The 24,552-nt window shown below is 42.1% G+C and overlaps 1 protein-coding gene across 1 annotated transcript in view; it reads left to right on the forward strand.

Annotated features, from left to right (window-relative positions):
- The window catches only part of LOC109510722 (alpha-2-macroglobulin-like protein 1), a 96,102-nt gene extending 72,177 nt beyond the window's left edge, over positions 1–23,925 (forward strand). Inside the window, exons 25-34 of the mRNA XM_019861238.1 lie at positions 1,296–1,370; positions 7,787–7,949; positions 12,630–12,823; positions 12,907–13,122; positions 13,721–13,839; positions 19,153–19,243; positions 19,335–19,403; positions 22,035–22,140; positions 22,348–22,389; positions 23,584–23,925. Of these exons, the coding sequence (XP_019716797.1) occupies positions 1,296–1,370; positions 7,787–7,949; positions 12,630–12,823; positions 12,907–13,122; positions 13,721–13,839; positions 19,153–19,243; positions 19,335–19,403; positions 22,035–22,140; positions 22,348–22,389; positions 23,584–23,606 (1,098 nt within the window). The 3' untranslated portion in view covers positions 23,607–23,925. The remainder of the gene's footprint in view (positions 1–1,295; positions 1,371–7,786; positions 7,950–12,629; positions 12,824–12,906; positions 13,123–13,720; positions 13,840–19,152; positions 19,244–19,334; positions 19,404–22,034; positions 22,141–22,347; positions 22,390–23,583) is intronic.
- The last annotated feature ends 627 nt before the right edge of the window (positions 23,926–24,552 follow it).

Here is a 24,552-nt window from a genome sequence, read left to right on the forward strand (position 1 = left end):
ATTTACATTCCAACAGGTACAGTGGGACACAGTGCAGTGTCCATCCATCTATTCTCTGAACCACTTTACTGAGAGCATAGCTTGACTCGGCTGACCTGCCTGCCAGATCCGACAATAATTTATGGAGGTCCCGCTGGTCACGTGTAGCGATCTCATCCGAAATGTTGAATGTGCAGCGGAAAGTCGCTGGGACTCATCAATTTTTACTGTAATCCAATGTCATCTAACGTTTAATATTTAGAATAAATATTTTTTTTTAGATTTGATTAGACTTGGGCTGGTTGTAACGTTAATGTATTTGATATCGGCCCAATTTGCACTATCTGGGTGAAATAAATGACATCCTTTTTTTCCCCAAATATCGTGACGATAGTTATTTCGCATTCCTATTTGTGATGGTCCTTCCAGCCTGGTCCATAATGCACGCAGCCTAAATTGTGACTATCGTGTTAATATTGGACGGTTTGCATAAAGTGTCGATGTGCTCTTTATATATTCGATGAATGCTTTTGATATAATAGCCGTGATAAAATGTCATTAAACTTTGTTATCGGGGTCGCACAAAAAGTGAAATCATTCTGAGACACAAAATTCTTTCATCCAATTTCCCATTCTGGTAATTTGACCTCATTTAAAACAACAACAACAGGTAGCAACAATAAAACACGCAAACGTCGGCAGGTAATGCCTCAGGAAATGAGTTGAAAGCTGAATGGGATCTTCAGAGTTGTTTTGGGGCTGAGACCAAATCACCATTTTTGCCGTATTTCATCTGTTGAAGGTTTCAAATTTCTTCTGATTTTAAAAGGTTAAAAAAATCTGAAAATGTACTTACTTGCTATTGGGATTTACGATTGAGTGGTCTTTCAAAACTTGCTGACAGTTTGCAGTCAATATCCTTTTCCTCAGGACGGGGCCTGGTTGCTATGGCCCCGGCCTTTCTGTGTGAAGTTTGCATATGCTCCCCGTGCGTGCGTGGATTTTCTCCGGGTACTCCAGTTTCCTCCCACCTTCCAAAAACATACATGGTAGGCTGATTGAACGCTCTAAATTGTCCTGAGGTGTGACTGTGAGTGTGAATGGCAAACAGTTCAGGGTGTACCCCGCCTCCTGCCCGAAGCTGGGACTGGCTCCAGCATGCCCTCGACCCTCGTGAGGATAAAGCGGTTCAGATAACGGCAGCGATGTACTGTTTATGTTGTTCTGCATATAGCTCCTGTTTGCTAGTTTAGTGTAACGGGCCAAAATGAAAAGTCTCGAATGATCCCTGAATGCCTCTTTTAATGTCCCATCAGGGAGGAGTGAGTGACGACGTGTCCCTGACGGCTTACATCGTTGCCGCCCTGTTGGAATTGGACTCCGACAGTAAAGTGAGTCAGACGCCACTCCCATATGGAAAACATTTGGCAACCAACCTCATTGGGTGTCATGTTTAGCTGGGTCTTCATTTTCAGTGTGTGAGTATATGTGGTTATGTTTCTGTTCATCCCACCTTGCCAGCTGTGTTTTCCGCTGCTATTTGTTTTTTTATCCCCCACCTCGCCGCAAGTGTCCACCATCCTCTTCAAACTTTATTTGTACTATGTCACGAAAGATGCTGAAAGATGCCATCCTTTGAAAAACACCTGTCTGTCCATTTTTGTTATCTTGAAATTTTTTACGTGAATGCAGTATCTGCGTTTCAGACATTCCATGAATGTAAACATTTTGAAAAATGACAAAAATGGACATACATATGTGTTTTTCACAGGACAGCGACGTTGGGGTAGTAGGTGTCAAATGTCATTTCAGTGCTTGGTTCTTTTATCACACTCACAGGACAATTGAATTGAATACAACTTTATTGTCAAATGTGCTGTACGTACAAGCAACACAGGGTAGGCATGTTGCAAAATTTAGTGTAGGGAAATATAGTTTGTTTCTTTTAATGTACCGTATTTTCCGCACTATAAGGCGCACCAAAAAGTCTTCAATTTTCTTAAAAGCTCACAGTGCGCCTTAAAATCTGGTGAGCCTTGTGTATGGTCATTACGGTAATATGTCGACTCCAAAAAGGGTCCTCGCTGGAGACATGCTTAATAATAATAATAATAATAGTAATAATACATTTTATACAATGTTATAACTTGCTGTTGGGTCAGTGAACTGTGTCGCTGCTTTATTAAATAAGTTTTTGTTGCGGCTCCGAAAAAAGAAGAGCTGTGGTGTTGTTTTTTTCAAACAGTCTCAACAAATGCAGGTACGTCTTTGTCCATCTCCGTGCCTTCTCTTCTTCAATTGAACTCGACAAGCGTTGAAGACCGCCTCCGAAAAACGTAAACTAACGATTATTTCAATGAAACTACGAAAATTGAAAATAATACATCAAAACTGAAAAGCAAGCGAGAATATGACAAAATAAATTCTATACCCCCCCCTTACAGAATTTATCTTGTGATTTCATCATTTGTGAATACACAACAAAGAAATAAATAACTACGACTGACATCTGATAGTTTTGTTGGAGCTATGATCAAGGAAATGCCATTGCGTTTTTCGGAGGCGGTCATGAACGCCTCTCGAGTTGAACGGAAGAAGACAAGGCACGGAGACGGACAAAGACGCACCTGTATTTGTTGAAAAAAGGATAGCTGTGTTTTTTTGGTTTTTTTTTTAATACGCAGACTTTATTAATGGTTTTCACAGTCTCAAAAAATACAGGTACTGTACGTCTTTGTCCGTCTCCGTTCCTTCCCTTCTTCCGTTCCAATCGAGAGGCGTTTATGGCCGCCTCCGAAAAACGTGAATTAATGATAACTTCAATGAAACTACAAATAAAATCAAATGAGGAAATCACAAAATAAATTCTGTAGGGGGGATATAGAATTTATTTGGTCATTTCCTCGCTTGATTTTCTGTTTTGATGCATTATTTTCAATTTTCGGAATTTCATTTAAGTACAGGAATAGTTAATTTACGTTTTTCAGAGGTGGTCATGAACGTCTCTCGAGTTGAATGAAAGGAGTGTCGCACCATCTCGTGGAGGCATTGTAGATTGCGCCTTATAATTCGATGTGTCCAATGTATGAAAAAAAAATTACAAAATAGCCATTCATTGAAGGTGCACCTCATAATCCAGTGCGCCTTTTAGTGCAGAAAATACGGTTATCAACAGTGTATCCAAGTAAGACAGTCGAGTCTTACTCAGTGTCTTCACATTATTTTTTCTACAAACAATTACCAGGGGTCTAAACATGTTGGTGACAGGCGATTGTCAAAATTCTCCCAAACTCACGCACATCACCAATTAACATCAAATTTACCAATGCACTTTCTTGTGCAATAAGCCACTGCTCACCCCATCCCCTCTTTAACAGAGGCAATTCCAAGTAGACTTTCACTATAGCCCTGTTCACACGGCACACATTTGGTCCGACGCTGCACCGAAATATTTTGCTGCGATATATTTTACACCGGAGCAAATTTTGTGGAGCGGTCACACGTGCAAAGCCGCTGAGCGTGACAGCTCCGACGCAGTGTCGGAGCAGCTCCACTTGCGGTCACACGTGCAGCTTCTGCTGCGGACCAAAACGACAGGAATGCGGAAGTAAAACAGGTTCGGGTCGGGTCGGGCTTCTCTCTCGCGGACTTTTATTTATTTTTCTTTTAATAAATATTATGGCGGACACTATTCTATTCTATTATATTATCTGTCCTTGTTCAGAATAGATCCACTTGTTGGCAGTCGTGGAATAAAGACGTGTTTACAGTCAATCGTGTGTGCTCCTTATGACTGCCACAATATGTTTTAAAAAATGTACACTAAAGCGATGTGCGGATACTAAACTAAGGAATACTTGTTTTAAAACAAACAATTTGGATAAAACAGAGAATGCGCTGTAATTTAATTGCTATTTAACTGCTAAACAGGAGCGCAGCCGGCCAGACGCAGTGCGCACGTATGTTAATTTTGTTTAAACAATCCTATAGAAATAATTTCATATATCTTTACCTATTTATTTGATTTGAATTATTCTATTTAAAGCATAGTAAGCCGCAGAATTTCTCTGCGTAATTAAGCAAATGCGCGTCGAGATTTCTCTTTGTCTGGCCTCTTATTCTGTATTTCAGCGTTATTTCGTTGTGCAAATGCATTGATCATGTTCATAAAAATATGTAGATTATTTTAACCGTAAGAAATCTTGCGTTTTTTTCTCCCCAAAATACTCACAAATAAAATATGAAATGTCGGGTTTGCTTCGGGCTCGGGCCTGCAAATCGGGCTCCGCCGGGTCGGGCTTTAATATCCTCGGCCCCGGTCGGGTCGGGCTCGATTCTCTTCTTGATCGTGAGCGCTGTCTTCCCCGCTTAAATCGCCGACACTTTTACTGGGAACGGGGGTGCACGGCCGGGCTTCGTCTGTGTCGCTGGCCCCCTCGTCACTGTCGACCGGGGTCGGATTCCGTGCATCTGGTAGCGAGCGTAGCGAGGCTACTCCCCCGCAAGCGAGCCTTTGCTCTGGAGCAAATTTAATTCAGCTGCGTTCACACGTGCACATTTGTTTCGGCGTAGCGTCGCAAACGAGCATTTGTTCTGGAACAAATTTTTAAACCACCTCCCTGAGGTGGATCAAATTTGGTCCGGTATAAGCTCTTTAGTGGAGCTACGCCGGAGCAAATGTGCACGTGTGAATGCTCGACTGGATTTGTTTCGGAGCTGCGTCGGACCAAACGTTGCCGTGTGAACGTGGCTTAAGATGATGACTGGACTTGTTGAGCCGATCTCAAAAAGTGGGAGGTAAGTATGAAGCGCATGTGATCTCCCACATCCCAGAGAGACAGCGTGGCTTGTATTTCCATTTCTGGAGGCAGTACTTCATCACCAAGCCACCACATTACACCTGCACACGCACAATGTCAATCAACGCTGGCTGCACACTGACAGCATCACTCAGCATTATGAGTATGTGCTGCTTGTCAGGAGCTAAAGCTGTTGGATAAAACTACTGTATGCACCCAGTGAAACTGCTTTGCTTACTTTTTGGCTTTGCCTTGTTTCAAATTTTTTAGCGGGTTGCTTTTGACCGTGGCTTTGGATCTTCACCCGGATTAGCTGCCAATCCATGGAAGGACAAATTTGTGGTGTCGGTGTTAAGTGAATTAGCCCAACTGTTTGGAATGGAAAAAAAAGAATCAAACAAGCTGATCAGAGATTTACTTAGTTGTGTACCGTATTTTCCACACTATAAGGCTTTCAATTTCCTCAAAAGTCGACAGTGCGATCGATAATCCGATGCGCCTTCTGTATATATGGTGTCTCAGTCCCCATTGAGTTGTTTCCCTGTTAGTCTTCCGATGCCATCTAGTGATGATTATTAGCAGTGTTAGGATACAGTATCATTGTCAGGATACAACTTCATTCCTCTCTTAGTTAGATTTGATTGTTAAAGTATCATTTTTTCTCTTCTGTACTATTCCTCTCTTCTTAAGGTGTCGTTCCTCTCTGTTAGTTGTGTCTTTTTTCAGACACTTGAAAGAAACAATGTAGAATGCTGTTGGAGGTATTTCCTGCTTACTGTGATTACAATCACCTTTGGTAACCCCTCACCCCCACTACTTTTATGACCCCTCCAGAGGACATGTCAACATCAAAAGAGGAACTGTTATCTCAAGTATCTGTGTTGCAGCTATTGAGGGACTGCGCTTTGCTATGAGTACTATTGATCTCAGTCTCTTTCCTGAACATTTGTTTGCACACTTAAAACAACATATGTGGTGTTAAAGTTTATCTTCTTCCTCCTTGGTTGATTAACGGCCCCCCAAGTGTCTCTTCCGTTGTTCCCCCGCACCTTGGGTCGGTCCCTGATCGCTGTTAGGCCCCCCTGGGAAGACCTCTTATCTCAGGATGTATGCACAGCGGGGGTTCTGGAACTTGCTATCACACCAAATGGTGGGTCGTGGTGGTTTGGTCTCACCCAACCACTCCAAATGTCTTCCAGCTACGCCGGGTCAGATGTCATGTTACTTTCTTTGTTTCTGGGATTTGCATGAGAGGCGTACCTCCCCGCCTCTCATTATCATATTGTCTCTATATAATCTCATGAATGTGTTTCTTCTACGCTTCCTGATTCAAATCTGGACCCCTCAGGAGCCCGAATCGATTCGTAAACTGCAGAAAATAAATTAAAACCCTTCGAAGTAACTGTACATCGCCTCCAGCCTTTATTTGGATTACCAACATTCTCCTCGTCCGAAATTCAACGAACACGCGGGAAAGAGGAGGCCGCTCTTCCCACAACAGCAGTTACCAATTGTTACCTAAATGGGTTCTGCATGACACTAATTGACATATGCAATCGCCAACACCCACTCAAAACACACAACTACTTGAGCTCTGCGCAGCCATTATGAAATGAAGATAATACCATACCAAAAGCAGAGTTAACTACTAAACAAAGGAAGAAGGAGATAAGCATGGCGCCGACAGATATTTAGCCCCATGTGGATGTGAGCCCACGAGGTTTGTGTGCCTTTTTGTTGACTCAATTGTCTTGATAACTTTCGTCTTTTATTTATTATGTAATGCCATTCGGATGTATATGTTTCATGTCTGTGTTTGTGACCTGTTCTCATGGCTTTGTTAACAGCTGCAGCGGTTGTGAAGGCTCAATATAAATAAAGCTGTATTGTAATGTATTCCCTTTAGTGTAGCACCAGATAGTGGGTGCATAGTGCAACCGCAGCCACTATTTTAGTTTCTATTCTAGGCGTCTTATAATGCAGTGCACACTATTTATAAAAGCTGTTTTAAAATCAGCCATTATTGAAGGTGCGCCTTGTCATCCGAAGTGCCTGATAGTGAAGAAAATGTGGTAATTTGATTGGTGCACACAATATTCAACAAACAATTTTTGTAAATCGACCAAATTCCAAACAGTCAATTGGGTCAATTTTTATGCTCTTCCCAAGTTGCTAATTTGAAGTGATTTTCTCACTGTCAAATGGCATAACGCTGACAAACACAGCAAAAATATTCTGTGCCGAAGGGCCAACATCTGTTTTCAAAAGTAAAATGCAAAAGCTGCATAAATCCCTCACTCAGGTATCAGAAGATGATAACTCCTGCATTATTCTTATTGAAACAACCAGCCTGTTCACTTTGTGTCGAATGTCTGCCTTTTCTGTTACAAGTTCAAATGAAATCTTATCGAACTTATGCACTGATACTGCGTTTGGAAAAATTCACTTTTCTCTGGAGAGCCTGACCACCTATCAAGTTTACAAACAGATATTTCATTTTTGCGACCTGCCCAAGTAAAAAGATTTTCTGGGAACCTTCACCCGGTCCTTCTATCTTTAATACTTTCAATATTATGCTAACAGTAACTACCAGAAGGCTGCGTCTTCTCAGTTGAACTATTTAATAAATGCCAGAAAGATCGAGACATGGCCGTGGAGCACTTTCTGCAAGATGTGGAAGAAAGTGGAATCCCTCCAAAATGGTTCCTATTCTTTCTACTCCCTCAGCTGCCAGCACACATCAGGGCAACTCTGCTTAACCCACATGACAACGTGTGACTCTACAGTCTTAATTTCGGTCTAACCGAATATGTGTGCCAAGGGTGCGGATGGATAGGATGATGCCAGAACGGCCAAGCTCGAGTCACCTACCCCCTTCATAATCTAACAGAAACAAGCTCTTGAAATTTTGGTGGCTTCACTCTAAAAGATTCACATAGCAGTCATTTTTGTGAGTTCCCCGTTGAGACGATTGGATCCCTGATATTTTTGGGTGTGTTCCGTGACAGGATCCTGTGATCCAGAGGTGTCTGGGTTGTCTGAAGGAGGCAGCCGGCCAGATGGACAACTTGTACACCACAGTGCTGATGTCCTACACCTTCACCCTGGCTAGGGATGAGGAGACAAGGGTCAAACTCATCACCTACTTGCACCAGCAGTCCAGTACAACGGGTACCGTATTTTCCGCACTAAAAGGCGCACTGGATTATGAGGCGCACCTTCAATGAATGGCCTATATTTTAATTTTTGTCCATATTTTGCACACACTGGACGATAAGGCACAACCTACAATGCATCCACTAGATGGAGCTACAGGTACGTCTTTGTCCGTCTCCGTGCCTTCCCTCGACTTGAGAAGCGTTCATGACCGCCTCCAAAAAAGTAAATTAACAATTGCTTCAATTAAACTACGAACATTGAAAATACAGTAATGCATCAAAACAGAAAATCACAAAATAAATTCTATAGCCCCGTAGCTACAACAGAACGATCAGATGTCAGTAAATTTGACTTAGTTTTACGGTTTGGTGCCAACTACCATCTTTGTTCCTGATTATTGCTTTGTTGTTGTATAGATGATAGTTGCTCCATGTACAGCACTTTGTATGCAGCAATGTTTGAAAGTGCTCTATAAATACAGTTGAGTTGCGTTAAATTGAAGGAGACTGGACTGTCTCAGAAGTGTTTGTTATTTATTCCTTTGTTGTTTATTGTATTCACAAACGAGGAAATCACAAAATAAATTCTGTAGTGGGGCTATAGAATTTATTTTGTTTTGATGCATTATTTTCAATTTTCATAGTTTGATTGCCTCCCTCTATTGATAGTTCATTTACGTTTTTCCGAGGTGGTCATGAACGGCTCTCGAGTCGAACGGAAGAAGAGAAGGCACGGAGACGGACAAAGACGTACCTGTATTTGTTGAGACTGTGAAAACCATTAATAAAGTGTGCGTTTAAAAAAAAACAACAACACCATAGCTTTCCTTTTTTCGGAGCTGCAACAAAAACATATTTAATAAAGCAGCGACGCAGTTCACTGAACCAACAGCAAGTTATAACATTGTAAGCATGTCTCCAGCAAGGAGCCATCTTGGGATCGACATATTCCCGTAATTTGATTTTATTTAACTTTTTATTAGGTCTCCCGTAGGAGAAACTTGTCTCGGAGGACAGTCCTGTGCTGCTACAAACATTGAGCAAAAAACATACAAATACACAGCACAACATAATTAGGACAATTACATACAAGACAAGACAGTATATACTCTACACACATTGGACACCACATTACTGTCATATGCACGCCCCCTCATCCCCACCACCCTCACGTACTTCCGCTTGTCTGTCTGCCTCCCTCTAATTGTTTATTGATTAAGATGATAGCCTGCAGTATGAATGAGTTTTTATACCGGTTTAATTTGCAGAGAAGAGTCCTATACCTCTTTCCTGAGTTTAGGAGCTCAAATTGGGAGTGTAGCACATGAGAAGGATTGTTTAAAATGTTTGCCTGTTGACTAACGGATTGCACATATATGTCCTGGGGAGCAGGGGGTGGGGGCTGCCCGATTACCTTCCCTGCTGTCTTAACCAAGCTGGTTTTCTGAGCCTTAGACTCAACAGTTAGGTTCCCAAACCAACTGGTTATTCCGAAGCGCAGGACTGACTCAATGGTTGCACTATAAAAGATCAACAGAATGCTTCTGCCAACTCCAAATATCCTGAGACGTCGCAAAAAATGAAGGCGCTGATGGATCTTCGAACAGACCTTTGATACATGTGTCTGCCAATCAAGCCTGCAATTTATATAAATCCCCAAGTATTTGTAAGAGGAGAGCTGCCTGATGTTCGTGCCATTTATAAAGATGGGTCTGTGGTCTCCAATTGATTTAGGATCAAACACCATTTCCTCAGTTTTTTCCACATTTATGTTTCGATGGTGCTCGTTTACACCAGTCAACAAAATTGTCAATCCCATCACAGTGGCTACTAATGGCAGAGTCACTCGCGAGCAGACTAAGGATAGCTGTATCATCTGAGAAATTTACAGCATACTTATTTGGTTGAGAGCTAACACAGTCGTTTGTAAATAAGGTGAACAGGAAAGGTGAAATCACGCAGCCCTGTGGAACTCCCGTGCTGCTCATGACCTCATCTGACAAGACAGTGTTAAATCTCACACGCTGTGGCCTTTTTGATCAGGAGTGGTACCACCTAATAAGAAATGGATTGACATTCAACCGAACCAGCTTCTTCAGCAATATGTCTGGACGGATTGAATTAAAGGCTGAGCTGAGGTCCACAAATAGCAGTCTGGCATATGCCCCCCTACTCTCAAGATGCCTCAAAAGAAAGTGCAGGATAGTAGACACGGCATCACTCGTACTACGATCTTTAGTCTAGACAAATTGATATTGGTCTAACGAGACTTCCACCTCCCTACGTAGTTTCTCTACAATGATCTTCTCCAACCCTGTCATTACATTAGAGGTTAGGGCCACTGGTCTATAGTCGTCAACCTGTGGGCAAGGTTTTTTAGGGACCGGAATTAGAATTGATTTCTTCCAGAGCTGTGGCACTTCTGTGTCTATAGACAGCTGGAAGAGAGGATGCCAGGCCGGTTTTTAAGTTTTTAATAAATAAGCAGACATGTTGTGTGGCCCAGTGGCCTTGTTTACACGCAGTGATTTAAAAACCCGGGTAACACTAGCTGAGTCGATTAACACCCTGTTATTAGAATCATAAAGCAGATTGCATAGCAATTTATTACACTCTTTGGAAGCGTCAACTTCAAAGCGCATATAGAAATCATTTAGTTCCCTTGCCCTCGCTTTCTCATCATGGGCTGAAAGGGGCTTCTTCCTAGTGTCCATGTTCGTCATGGTGCGAATTGAGTCCCACAACCTCTGTGTTTGAATTGGACAGGGCTTGCTCTGCCCGCTCTTTGTGTTTTGACCATGCTGCTCTTAGTTGCTGGTTGAGATCTTTCTGGGCCAACCTCAGCCCCGCGGTGTTACCGAGCCTTTGGGCTATTTTCTTCCTTCTTATGCACTCAATAACTTCCTTCGTGATGTACGGTTTATTGTTTGCATATATTTTTACCGTTTTTTGAGGGATAATGTGCATGCAGAAGGAGACTTAATCTGGTATTACTTCTGCAGCCTCATGAACATGTGTGTCTTGGAGAAAGACACTCCAGTCTGTGCAGAGATAGCTTCCCTTGAGCTCCTCTACTTTGTTGTTCAACCACACATTCACAGTTTTGATTTCTGGCTTGCTCGACTTAAAAGCTGACCTGTAGATGGGAAGTAGTTATACACCCTTATGGTTAGAGCTTCCAAGAGATAGGCATCCTTAATATTTCCATAGCATTGATCAAGTATATTGTTATTTGTCGTGCCCCATTTAACATACTGATGAAAGCCAAGCAGAGATTTGTCCAGATTACAGTGATTTACGTCCCCTAGGATTAACATGGGGGCGTCCGGTTTGTCTCTTAAGTGCTGGTGAATACAGTCCGTGATCTGTCTCGGTGCCTTCGCGGCATTCCCGTTTGGTGGCACGAACACGAAACACACAAATATGTTGGTGAACTCCCTCGGGAGGGAGTGTGGTCGCAGGGATATGCACAGCAGCTCCAGATTGGGGTTGCAGAATGTCTTTTGTGACACCAACTGTCGCGAAGGTAGACGCAGAGACCGCCCCCTCTCATTTTCCCGGAAGAGTCCTCTCGATCCGCACGTATGTGAGTGAACCCGTCCATTTGAATTAAATTGTCCGGAACATCCGCGTGAAACCAGGTCTCGGTGAACACCAGCAAACCAGACTCACGATATTCGAAGCTTGCTCCTGCTTGGGTGCGCAGCTCATCCAGTTTGTTCTTGAGCGATCGCGGATTGCAGAGTAGGATGGGCGGGAGTGGAAGTTTGACAGCTCTGCACACCCGCTGCCGAACGCCTCCTCTCCTGCCGCGCTTCCTGATCCTCTTGGGACGGCTCGGCGTTGGCGTGGGTCGCCGCTGTAATTCCACGGGAATGTCTTCCAGCACGCTAGGCGACGGCAGAAATCCATACACCCGCAGGTTTAAGAGCTCGATCCCGCTGTATCCGAGTTGTCCTGAGCTGGAGAGCACACCGGCAAAACACCATGCTGGCAGCCCGGATACCGTCAGCCATACAAAAAACAGTGGCTTCATTCTTCTCCAGTTTGATGCACCAACGCTCAGATTGACGCATAAACCCAAGCACAGACAAAGTAAATGCTGTGCCCAGTGTGCAGAGCAACACCAAAAAACATAACGCACCACAAACAACCAAACAGAGTGCAGCAGCAGGGGGCCTCCTCCATGTCTCCTGCAAGCAGCGCCATCTTCGGTTATGCCCAATGACCATACATAAGGCACACCGGATTTTAAGGCGTGCCGTGAGCTTTTAAGAAAATGGAAGACTTTCCGGTGCGCCTTCTAGTGCGGAAAATACGGGACATCATAATAAGATAAGATAAGATAAGATAAGAAAACCTTTATTAGTCTCGCAATGGAGAAATTCCCAATTCACAGCAGCAAAGTTATGAATGGAAGAAGTAGAACAACAAAATATAGTATGACTCAAGCACTTTGTATGCAGCGATGGCTGTTTGAAAGTGCTCTATAAATACAGTTGAGTTGACTTGAGTTGAGTTTTTGTTGTTGCGCCTCTTGAAATCGACAGTCACAATAATAAACATGAATTTAGCTCTGACAGTTGGAAGCAAAGTTGAGTTTTATCGTATCGCATTTTATTGTGCTGCCCTATTCTGTCATGTTATTCCATGTTGCTGACTTCAATTGTTGAACAACGAAATGTTTCCCCAGGGGGAACCCGCCACTGGCACCGAGAAGGCGTCTCTGGGACAGGAGTGGATTCTCTGGAGGTGGAGATCACCTCCTATGTGCTGCTGGCGCTGCTCTCCGGGCCCGCCCTGCCAGATTGGCTGGACTATAGCTCCAGCATCGTGCGCTGGCTCACGCAGCAGCAAAATCCGTACGGAGGCTTCTCTTCCACGCAGGTAAGCAAGCTGCGAGCAGGAGTTTGGAGAAGGTTCGACCATCCGGGCAGACTACTTTGACTCTGTACGCTTGCGCTCCTCAGGACACCGTGGTGGCCCTACAGGCGCTGGCGAAATACGGTGCTGCCACTTACAGCGTTGGGGGCAAGACTACAGTGACGGTGACGTCATTAGGAGGTCTGAACAAGGAGTTCATCGTGGACCAGAGCAATCGGCTCCTGTACCAGGAGGAGAAGCTGAGTGATGTCCCTGGAGAATACACCATTAAAGCCGAGGGCCAGAGCTGTGTTCTGGCACAGGTAAGATCTCACTTGGCAACGTATCAATGTTTTTGACAGGCACACCTTTCGCATGCAAATGGTTTTGCATCAATCCTTCGAGCACAGCAGATGATTTATTGGGTTCATTGTTGTGAGGTGGGAATAAAACTATGAATATGCCACGATTATCATCAACAGACTTATTACAATTATTAATAATTTCATGAAATTAGTAAAAGAAGCAAAGAAAAATCACACACAATGTACCCAAATCCAAAAAAGCATTTTATAATGTTGAGTTTTTAATGATGAATTCAAAACAAATATTTGACCGATCAATTTTTTCTTAAAAATAATTGTTATTTGCATATACTGTATAATGAAACTGTAGTACCTAAAAAAAAATTCAGCTTTGCAATATATGTACTTTACGGCCCTGGAAAAGGTACACATGAGTACCTGACAGTCTAATAATTAATTAGCCCTTATTCGTGCCTATAAGGATTATTTCATCCAGATTGACCATTGAGAGACATGCGGTCATGTGATTTCTACTCTACCCGTGATTTTGATTGTCTAGTTTCAACATCATGCATTTGTGAGATAACAGTGTAGTTTTGGTCTTGTTCCTTACCAGATCTCCATGCATTACAATATCCGCCCTCCTCCCGACTTTTCCGCCTTCAACATCTCTGCCACCATCATGTCAAAGTGCAACACCAGCAAGCCACGGCTCAACCTCTTTGTCCATGCCAGGTGAGTGTCTTTCAATAAATAAATGCTTTTCACACATAAAATGTCCTCCAGAGCATTTTGAGCACATTTCACTGCAATTAATACCTGCTGTGTATGATACGATGCAGTATCATGATTATCTTTTTTAATAATACTGTCCAAAATTGCTTTTGAGTTTGATGAGACATATTTATGCGTGAATTTGTGTTAATTGAATGCACATCCTCTTGACAAAATGGTGGAAAAAAAGAAATAGGTTATATTTCAGAAATGTTGATTTAAAATTCTCTCAATTTTCATTATTTTTATGTCACTGAATTATCACAGCGTTTTGAGTAAACAATATTTTGCACCGCGGCCCGGTGATCCAGTGGTTAGCGCGTCGATCTCACAGTGCAGAGGTATCAATTCCAGCTCCGACCTCCCTGTGTGGAGTTTACATGTTTACATGCCTGTGTGGGTTTTCTCCAGGTACTCCGGTTTCCTCCCACATTCCAAAAACATGCATGGCAGGATGACTGAACACTCTATATTGAGTGTGAGTGTGAGCGTGGTAGTTGGTCTCTGTGTGCCCTGCGATTGGCTGGCAACCGGTTCAGGTTGTCCCCCGCCTACTGCCCAAAGACAGCTGGGATAGGCTCCAGCATCCCCCACGACCCTTATCAGGATAAGCGGATCGGAAAATGGATGGATGAATGGATGGATATTTTGCACCGTTCTAAAAGACTGGTCACTTATTTTCTTATTAATTATCCAGATCAGGGGTAACCACCAGGGTTCGAAATTAGCTTTTTTTGAACCCAAGCCAAAGTGGTTGGTGACTCTCTCAAGTTACCAGCCATTCAGAATTTATGCTCGCCAATTCTTTTTTAAATTGAGCTCTACTGTTTTTAGCTAGCTCCAGACTGTAGTGTCAAATTCAGGCTTTCACGCAGCCAATGGGTGAACATCATTATCTAGCGTTACGGCACTGAATTTATTGGAACTGTCAAAGTCATTGTCAGGGGTACAAATGACAGAGAACAAAACATAGCGTCCCATAGGCTTGGGCGTCATTTGAATTTGAACCAATTCAGTTCCATTTCCTGTTCCTTGTTTCGATTCCGGATCCAAACGATTCTTGATTTTGATTATTTTCTATTGATTCAAACTGCCCATTCTTTTTTAGCGGCTCGCAGTACAGAAATGGCTCATGTCATTTGCCTGCGTTGTATGACGGTACTTAGACTTCTATACAGTTAGTGGCAAGGCAGGAGAACAGAAGTAGTGTGTTCTCATCTCCCACTTCCTTGTTTTCATTTGATAGGGCCACTGACCATGCCAAAATCTTGAAAAATCGTTGGTTTGCTTTATTACCTAGCTGTTTTTAAATTACACAGTGTATATAAAAAATAAGTATAGCTTCACATATGTTTCCCTACACGGATGAACTGTCTGCAAATTTATTTCTGTAAACGTTTCACTTTTTCATCAACTTTACGATCAGTTTCTCACAGGGTTATTTTAAACCAGTATTAACTCTCATGCACCAATAATGTTTACCTGCAACCTGATAACATGACAAGCTGTCCACTGTAGTAACTGCTGTCCCTGAAAGGGTTAATATCAAATTTATAAACTTGAATTTATAGTGATTTTTTTTTTTTTTTTTGCTATCACAATAGAAATTTTGGAAAATCTCATGAAAATAAACTCACATGAGTGTAAATGAGTATCCATTCCACTGACGGTCAAACCTGCTGTGCAGACAGTCAAAAATTGAGCAATTTTTTTCACCGGATTCATATTAGCGGCATGTACAGTGTGTGTTTACCATATGGCTGTTGTGGAACCACATGCACGCTTGATATAGAAAATACTGTTCATAAGCTAATGTTAGATTCTTATTTGCATTTGTGCTAACCCACCATTTAGTCGTTAGTTGCATCAATGTTGGCAATAGACGTATTTTATTACCGTATTTTTCGGATTATACGTCGCTCCCGATAATAAGTCGCACAAGCCAAAAAATGCAAAATTAAGAAGGAAAAAACATATATAAGTCGTACTGGAGTATAAGTCGCATTTTTGGGGGAAATTTATTTGATCAAATCCAACACCAAAAACATACATGTCATCTTGAAAGGCAATTTAAAATAAAAATAAAATAGAGAACAACAGGCTGAATAAGTGTACGGTATACGAACGTTACATGACTGACATGCCTGGTAATGTCAGTAATGACGTAACATATTAAGAGTTATTCAGATAACTCTAGCATAAAGAACATGCTAACAAGTTTACCAAACTATCAGTTTCACTCCAAATCACTAAATCCAATGACATCTTCATCCTCGGTGTCACTTTGAATCAACTCCTCCAACTCGGGAGGTAGATGATGCGCCGCTTCCGCTTCTATGTCGCTTACGTAAGACTCATCATCGATTTATCAACAGAGGCCGAGAGCGCCCTCTTGTGGTTTAATGTGAAAATAACATGTGAAATGGCATAATCATGTGTTAATAATTTCACACATAAATCGCTCCAGAGTATAAGTCGCACCCCCGGCCAAACTATGAAAAAAACTGCGACTTATAGTCCGGAAAATACGGTAACTCACTCAATTAGGGCACTGAAGTTCAGTGCGCTATAGGCTTTAACTCGGAGCCAGAGGGAGCACTAAGCTCATCAGTCACAACGCTCTGTCAATTTATCATTGTCATAGCAACTCCTTTCCGCAACGTCATCTAATAGTGGTGCACTGATGTGACTCTTCATTTAGTTGAACAAAATTTACACACAGTTGTCATCGCTGCCAGGTGCACTTGCGCGACACGCATGGTTGCGCAGGCCTGAGGATTTCAGAAATTAACAGAAACCATTTTTGGGTTCAGTTGGATTACCCAATGGGAAACTGCGGTAACTAATTTTGGCTTCCGTAAACGTTCATCATGGGAACCCATTTTTCTATTTTGACTGATATTCATAATCAAGAATTCTGACACTGAAAAGTACAATATTTAAAGGGTAAATGTTTGAAAACTATGCATTAACACTGAACATTACATCAGCAGCGACGTACTCCAGGTTTATTCAAAAAAATAAATTGATCAAAATATGTTGTTTAACGCTTGTTTGTACTCATATGGCATCATGAATACAGCATACCACAAAATCTGAGTATTTTTTCCAGTCTCACACTGCAAAGATTAACTTACTGGTAATCATTGATATATCTCAACTCAACTCAACTCAACTGTATTTATAGAGCACTTTCAAACAGCCATCGCTGCATACAAAGTGCTGTACATGGAGCAATTCAACATATACAACAAACAGTAAAGCAAAAACTCTGGCCGTCGGTAACAAATATGTGTACACAATACTTCAGTCCTGGCTATATACCATGGGCCACAAGTAAACTTGACACTCTTAACATGATTATGTGCATGTACTGTTTATGTAAATAAACATAACATCAATGGCTACTGACCCCCTTTGTTAATCTGTATAACATGTAATAGGAATTGCATGATTAAAATCATGTGACGAATCTTAAAAAAAAAAAAGACCTGATTACTATATATAGACTTATAGTATTGATATGGGTTGACGTCCTTTTTGCAACCCCAAGACGACGCACTGTGTAATCTACTATCAATTTGACAAAAGAATCTACCACACGTCAGTTAGTTCTACCAACAGTTAACATTAGTATTACACCTTGTGGCGAATGTTACAATGTCTACAACTAGTAACTTATAGAATAACTAAGACTGTTTCATAATATTTTTCACAGCGATTAGCCATTAAATCTAATGACCAACTTCAAGTACTTGCCTCAGAATCGTTCCTCCCGTCGAATCTCTCTTTCGTGTTTTGTGCGTACATCACACGTGAGCTGAGTGATACGCCCTTCTTCGGATGATTCGAATGAAAAATCTGACTGGCATTCCCATTTCTTAAATGTTGTAATACACCTTTCTGTGTTTTTTTTCGCCGCCATCTCACTCCGTCATCCGCGCGCTTTCTCAGCATGCAGACTAAACTAGCAAACCGCACATGCACATAAGGTTATCTGTTCCGCCGCCCACCACTGAAACCCCCAGGCCCCCACCATGAAAGTAGATGAGAAGAAAAACACTCACACACCACAGCACAAACACACATACAGGCACAGTGAAATCGCGTTGATCACACAGGAGAGATTCGATCACATACAGTCAACTCGTGCGCGTTGATTTTTATGGGAAACGATTTTTCGGTACCGTCAAAAAGATGCCATGGAAACGACACGTCACTGTGAAATCCTTGGGCCTGTTGTGCACTTCTTTGATCTCAGCAAGCCCTACTTCCGGTTGGCCAACGAGGCATTGTAAACTAATTTAAAACGCAAACGACGATGGAAGAATCGGGCCGGCTCTAATCGATTCTCAGGACTTGATGCCCAACCCAAAGTATTTCTGACTGGCACAATTGCCTGGACCAAACTTGGTCGTTAAATTTTTTTCAACACTTGCCACAATGAATTTTAACCCGCATTTGGTTGGCTTGGCGGGTGTTAATTTCGAACAGTGGTCACCACTCTTTTGAAGCTGAGAGCTACTTCTTTGGCACTGACATGAATGTGAAGGTCTACCAGTTTTATACACACTGAAATAATTCGTTTGCTCAGATGACCTTGAATAATCTTATGATTAAATAAATAAATGTTGATATCAGATGCATTTCATCCCACAACAGTGCACACGCCTTCGTCCACCTGTGCCAGTCTAAGGAAATATCGAAGGAAATTCCATCTATGCGCGCAATTAGAAAGCGCTTTGAACTGCACTTGCGCTGGGCACGAAAATACGGCCCCCGGTGCAAACATCAGAACAACCCTCAACGCTTTTTGACTAAAACCGAGTGGTGCTCCAGCACCATTCCTTTTGCCACTGATGAGAAAATGCCTTTTGCCTCAAGTCCCTTTTTTTTTCTTCCTGCATCAATATTTGAAAGGAAAAAGAAACTCATTAATTCCCACCAAAAGCGATGGCCATTAATTTGAGTTCTTGTAAGATTTGTGCCCCTCTCTCTGAAGTGCTCACAACCCTTTGCCATTTAAACAGGAACGTTTAGACTTACCTTCTGTTCACTTACTTTGTTTTTTGACTGTGTTGATATTTCTATTACTGTATAACTTGTGGAAATCATTTTGTCGCCAAATGCCTTGTATTTTATTTTTGCTTTGATCACACCTTATCAATGTCTGCATGTGCCTTATCTTGAATATCTTTGAGGTTTTATTTATAATTATTCTTTTTTTTTTTTTTTTTTACAAGAGTTACAGAGAACTACATTTTGTTTTTGCAGCTATCAGGGCAGGAGGGAGGAGACGAACATGGTCATCATTAACGTAAAACTCCTGTCTGGACACATTTTGGATAAGAGCTCTTTGGAGTCGGTAAATTCAGATTTTTTTTCTTCTACCTTCAAATATCTGTGTCACCTTTTATCATTTGAACGACGCTAATGGCAGTTCTGTGATGTTCTAGTTAAGGAACGACCACTCAGTGAAGCGTGTGGACCAGGATGAAGGTTATATCAACATCTACTTGGATGGGGTATGAATTTTTAAATGTTTTGGATTGAAAGCTCGAAGTAGGCATCGTAATTTGTGAGTCCAAATTTACACCTGCACCTGTAAGGACAGCCGTAGCAAAGTGGTTAAGCTCGTCACCTGCCATCATGTCGGCCCTGGTTCAAAACCATCCCTGGACACAGGGCTATGGTGTACTTGAGCAAGAAATCTCGTTCCAGTGTGTGTACATTGCGACAATGAGTAAACGACCAGAAATATATTGTGGGAAAATTTCAGACTGAAATGCGCAAAATAACATGCAATATGAAACTGGGGATAGTTCGATGCACTCCACTGGATTGGTACCGGATTGTTTTTATGATAACCGGTCTGATTCAATCTATAAACCCAAATCATATCATATATACCCCACTGTGTTTTCGTCACATGAGCAGTGGTTGTACAATAAATGTGGTGTTTTTCGATGTCAGTATCAAGCAAGTTACATCCACATATTCTGAACAACTTGTAGAGTGACCCAAAAAAAAAAATCATCTTGGTATAGGATCATATTGATCGATCCTCGAGGCCGCAATATTAGCAGTGTAGTACCGGAACGAGTTCAATGAACGAGAATTCATGAATGCGTTCATATTTTGGGTGAGCTGATTGTCGTTTATTTCTACATGATGAACGATTTTGCGGACGGACTCATTCAGGTGACTGCAAGTGGAATTTTTTTTTTCTTTTCCCCAAGCGTGCTAGGTTTTATTCGTCTTTCAGGAGGGAACCCGGCTAAAAACACATGAAATGATCCTTCATATATCGTGCGATAAACATCTTATTTGGCAACCCAAGACATAGAGACTCGCGTCACCAATATGTAAAGTATGACGGCACTCGGCAGCTTAGGGGAAAAAGAGCCTGTGGCGGTTACTTCACTCCAGAAATCTTTATTGATTGGCGACAAATAGGATGGTAGGTTACTGGTTGTTCGTCCCTGGGAGACATTAGACAACTTTTTCCCTTTTGATTTCACGGGGCGATTGGGGAGCGGCCGTATGTTTTGGACACTCAGGTGAAGAGAGGGGCGGAGCTGTCAACTGATCACCAACTGGTGGCCATTTGGCTCCGATGGTGGGGGAAGATGCCGGTTCGAGCTGGCAGACCCAAACATATTCTGAGGGTCTGCTGGGAGCGGCAGGCAGAATCCCCTCTCAGAAGGAGTTTCAACTCCCACCTCCGGCAGAGCTTTATCCACATCCCGGGGGATACGGGGGACTTTAAGTCTGAGTGGACCATGTTCTGCGTCTGTATTGTTGGGGCGACTGATCGGAGTCATGGTCGGTGCCTGTCGTGGTGGCAACCCCCGAACTCACTGGTGGACACCGGCAGTAAGGGATGCCGTGAGGGTGAAGAAGGCCATGCGACTCCGGACGCAGGGTAGCGCTTCGCTTTCGATATAAAAGTAGTCTTGGCATGGACAAGTGGCTGGATCTATATAGAATTCTTCTCACGCTGCGTAACCATCATTGGGAACCTGCATAATGCATTGCTGCGATCTCAAAACGAGTGCTATCCCTCTTCAGGAGGAAGCCATTGCATATGTTGGCGAAAGTTCCGCCCCCGCATTCATGATCATCCAATCAAAAATTGCCAGTGCATTTTTAACGTCCAAAAATCCTTTCATTTTCTCAGTGTGTATGTTACTTATGAAAATGTAGCATCTTTTTGACTACATCAAACAGCCGTCCCCGCATCTTGTCGTGAGGTGGAAATTCCATCTACGTACAATGCACTCATTCAATCTCAAATGCGCATCGATTGACCATGGAAGCATTTCCCATGTTGACAGACACAATGAACTCATGCTAAAGATATAAAGAAAGCGCTCAAGAGTCAGAATGGGAAAAGGGAAACTGCCAAAGAGTGTTCTTGAAAGCGCTTGTCATCCACGAGCAGAAAGATCTGTGCGCTTCTTCGTAAGCTACGGATCAGTTTTTGTTTTTATCTGTATTGGGTAGACAAATGAAAAAGCACTCACTCGTGACAGCGTGAACGAGGCAGTCAAATGATAAAGATAAAAATGATCAAATTACAGTATGAGCAAATTCATCTGATAAAGAGTGCTTAACATTGAACCGCCAGGCTTCTAATTCTGTTGTATGGGTTGCAACTTAGAAAGTAAACGCCTTGTATGTTTTACATGGCCAATAAATCTTGATGACAATGTGACATCTTTTATCCAGAAGTCAAATTTCCCCTCCTCTGGTTAAGTTAACCATGATTTATTTCTTTATAGTAGTGTGTTTACACATATTTCTACATTGTATTATTTTTATTTTTCACCATATTTAGTGGTCGGAAATGGATTAATTGCAATTCTATTCATTTCAATGGGACATGTTGCCTCGATTTACGAACATTTCGGATTACAAATAGGATCACAAAACCAAATAAATTAGTAACTCGAAGTTCCACTGTAGATGCCTCGTGTGCAAAAATAAAATAAATAAATTGGAATTGACCTGTTGGCTGTCCTATTTTCTTCAATTTACTGCGCTGGGCTATGATGCCAAACTATTCATGTCACAGATCCAGCCATCACCCTCCCAACGAGAGACCCTGCGACTGATGCACAAGCCCCTCCAGTAGCATGTGTTTGTGTTTGCAGCTGAAGAAAGGTGAGACGGTGGTTTACAGCATGACACTGGAGCAGGACGTGCCTGTCAGGAACCTGAAAGCAGCTGTGGTGAAAGTGTACGACTACTACCAGACAAGTAAGATCCTCTTCTGTTCCATTCATGTCCACATCTGTCATTTTTCTAATGTAACACTTGCTTGTAACTCGAATGCCCTTGTATACGACAGTTTACAGTTCATATTTTTATTCCTTTTAATTTGTATGTGTGTGCTGCTTTACCGTGTTCTGCTGTAAAATTTGAATTTCCCTTCTTGGCATCACTAAAGGATGATCTTATGTGCAGGTGATGTAGCCGTGACAGAGTACACATCCCCCTGTGCAGAGAGTAAGTCACACGAATCTGCTTTGTCGAATGATATAGTGGAAATTGAAACATTTTCGTACAAACGTTTGGAATATGAGACAAGTTTGAGAAAGGAAAAATGTGCCGCGAAAATGCATTTCATAAATGTGGTTTGCTTTATCTGAAGATTTTTGTAACAACTAAAGCAAAAAAAAAACCAAACAAACAAAAAAGGGGGTGGGTGGGCTATACCCAAAAACAACTGAACAAAGAATGTGACATAAGATGTGAAAAGCCTCCAGTTTAACAAAAGCTGTACTCAGTTAGCTTTGTTCAGTGGAACAGCGGTTAACGTGGTTTTTTTTTTTTGGTCATGGGTTTCTACTAAAATGGACTTGTAAATGTGTGTGTGTATATAAATATATGTATGGATGAATGTGTGTGTGTGTGTGTGTGTGTGTGTGTGTGTGTGTGTGTGTGTGTGTGTGTGTTAAGGTCCTCAACATTTCGTGGCCGTTTATTTTGTTTTATGCACGGGTGTGGTAGCTCTCCCCTGCTCTTTGCTGATTGGTGGCCCTTGTTCACAACTTCGCTGACCAATCAGTGCAAGGGACAGTGATCTAATTAGCAACTAATTTCAGGTGTGCCACCACCTGCAAAGATGAACCACCACTGTTTGAAAGGGCCGAGTTGTTTTCAGTTAAGAGGGTGGTGGGGCTGTTTTTGTGCTTGTAGTCAGTCCCCGGGGGTTGGCTGTGTCGGGATTATTGTCTTGTGTTGTTATGTTTGTCAGCCCGATCCCTCGTGTGTCCATGGTACCACTGCCTCTCGATCAGTGCAGCCAAATTAGTTCCTCGCCATAGCCGTCATCCATCCATTGATTCGTTTCTCCACTTTATTCATTCGTCTGTTTGGGAACTTTGCCACAATTAGTTTTGGTTCATACATTTTGCAAATATTTACAGGATTCGGGTTGCACTAAGGCAGTGGGATTCGGGAGTGTTTACTCCAACATCGTCCACTTGTGTCGCGTGTTCCCCCTACCTTGTGTTAGTACTCCCTTTTGCACCTCCCCAACTCCCACACCTCATGTAAGACCCTTCCTCAGTTGCCTTCATTTGGAAGGGTTGTAAATATAAAAATGGGGATCATTCTTTGGGTTGGCTTATGTAAGACATACCAAGTGGCCGTATATAGTAACATGTAAAAACACAGAAAATTATGTTTGCTTTACAGGTGACGTTCTCAACCAGCTTTAAATGACCAGAGAGGAGACAACTCAGATGTTCATCCAACTTGTAGGCGTGTCTTTTTCTCTCCTGTGTTTGGATTTTAAGGGAACGCCTGTGATTGCAAATGATGTTCTTTCCCTCTCCGTGTTCCTTTCTTTTCAAACTCTGAATTCACTTTTTAGTTATTGCTGCCTCGCCCCAACACTGGAAATCTTTTAACATGTTCAACCCACTGGAACCAAGAAAAACAGACTGCGCTCAGTAACTGGTTTAATAGGATTGAGAAATCCATGTTTTTCAACTCAAAGTGGAAGATGATACATTACAAGGGACCAATAACTGCAGGGGAAAAAAAAGAGTGCTACGTGTGCGTGTGTGTGGGGGGGGGGGGTGTTTTTAAAGAAGATACAACTCATCACGGCAATAACATACAATCTGAAATGTAACAGTCATGAAATAAAATGGACAACAATAAAGAACAAAATGATATTGTAGTGTTTCATTTCAATCGTATACTACCATCCAGGCACCTTCTATTTTTTTATATACAGTGTATTTTTACTTTGATTCAAGATAGACAACATCAGCATATCAACAGAAAGGATTTCACAGCCTTGCCATTGTCAAATTTGGTTTGCACACGCCAAGTGCGCAGGAAGAGTAAAGGCAAGGATGACATCATATAAGATAAGATAAGATAAGATAATATATATTAAGGTCTTTAGAATATTTTGAAGAGGTAAAGGTCACTATCTGAGGCACAAAAACCTTAAATTATTTCGACTAACCTACTCAACCACGCAGTTCCAGATTCTCCTCCCGTGCTTTTTACAAACCGGTGCATTCACGACAAATCCGCTGACTCAAATTCACAACCACCGTGGAAATTTACACTGGCACCAATGGTGCAATGAATTCGTGCTGCTGAATGGGAAATGTCTGATGCGGTCAATTATAATTCCAAAACATACCT

This window comes from Hippocampus comes, unplaced genomic scaffold, assembly GCF_001891065.2.
Source record: "Hippocampus comes isolate QL1 unplaced genomic scaffold, H_comes_QL1_v1.1 scaffold122, whole genome shotgun sequence".
NCBI lineage: Eukaryota > Metazoa > Chordata > Actinopteri > Syngnathiformes > Syngnathidae > Hippocampus > Hippocampus comes.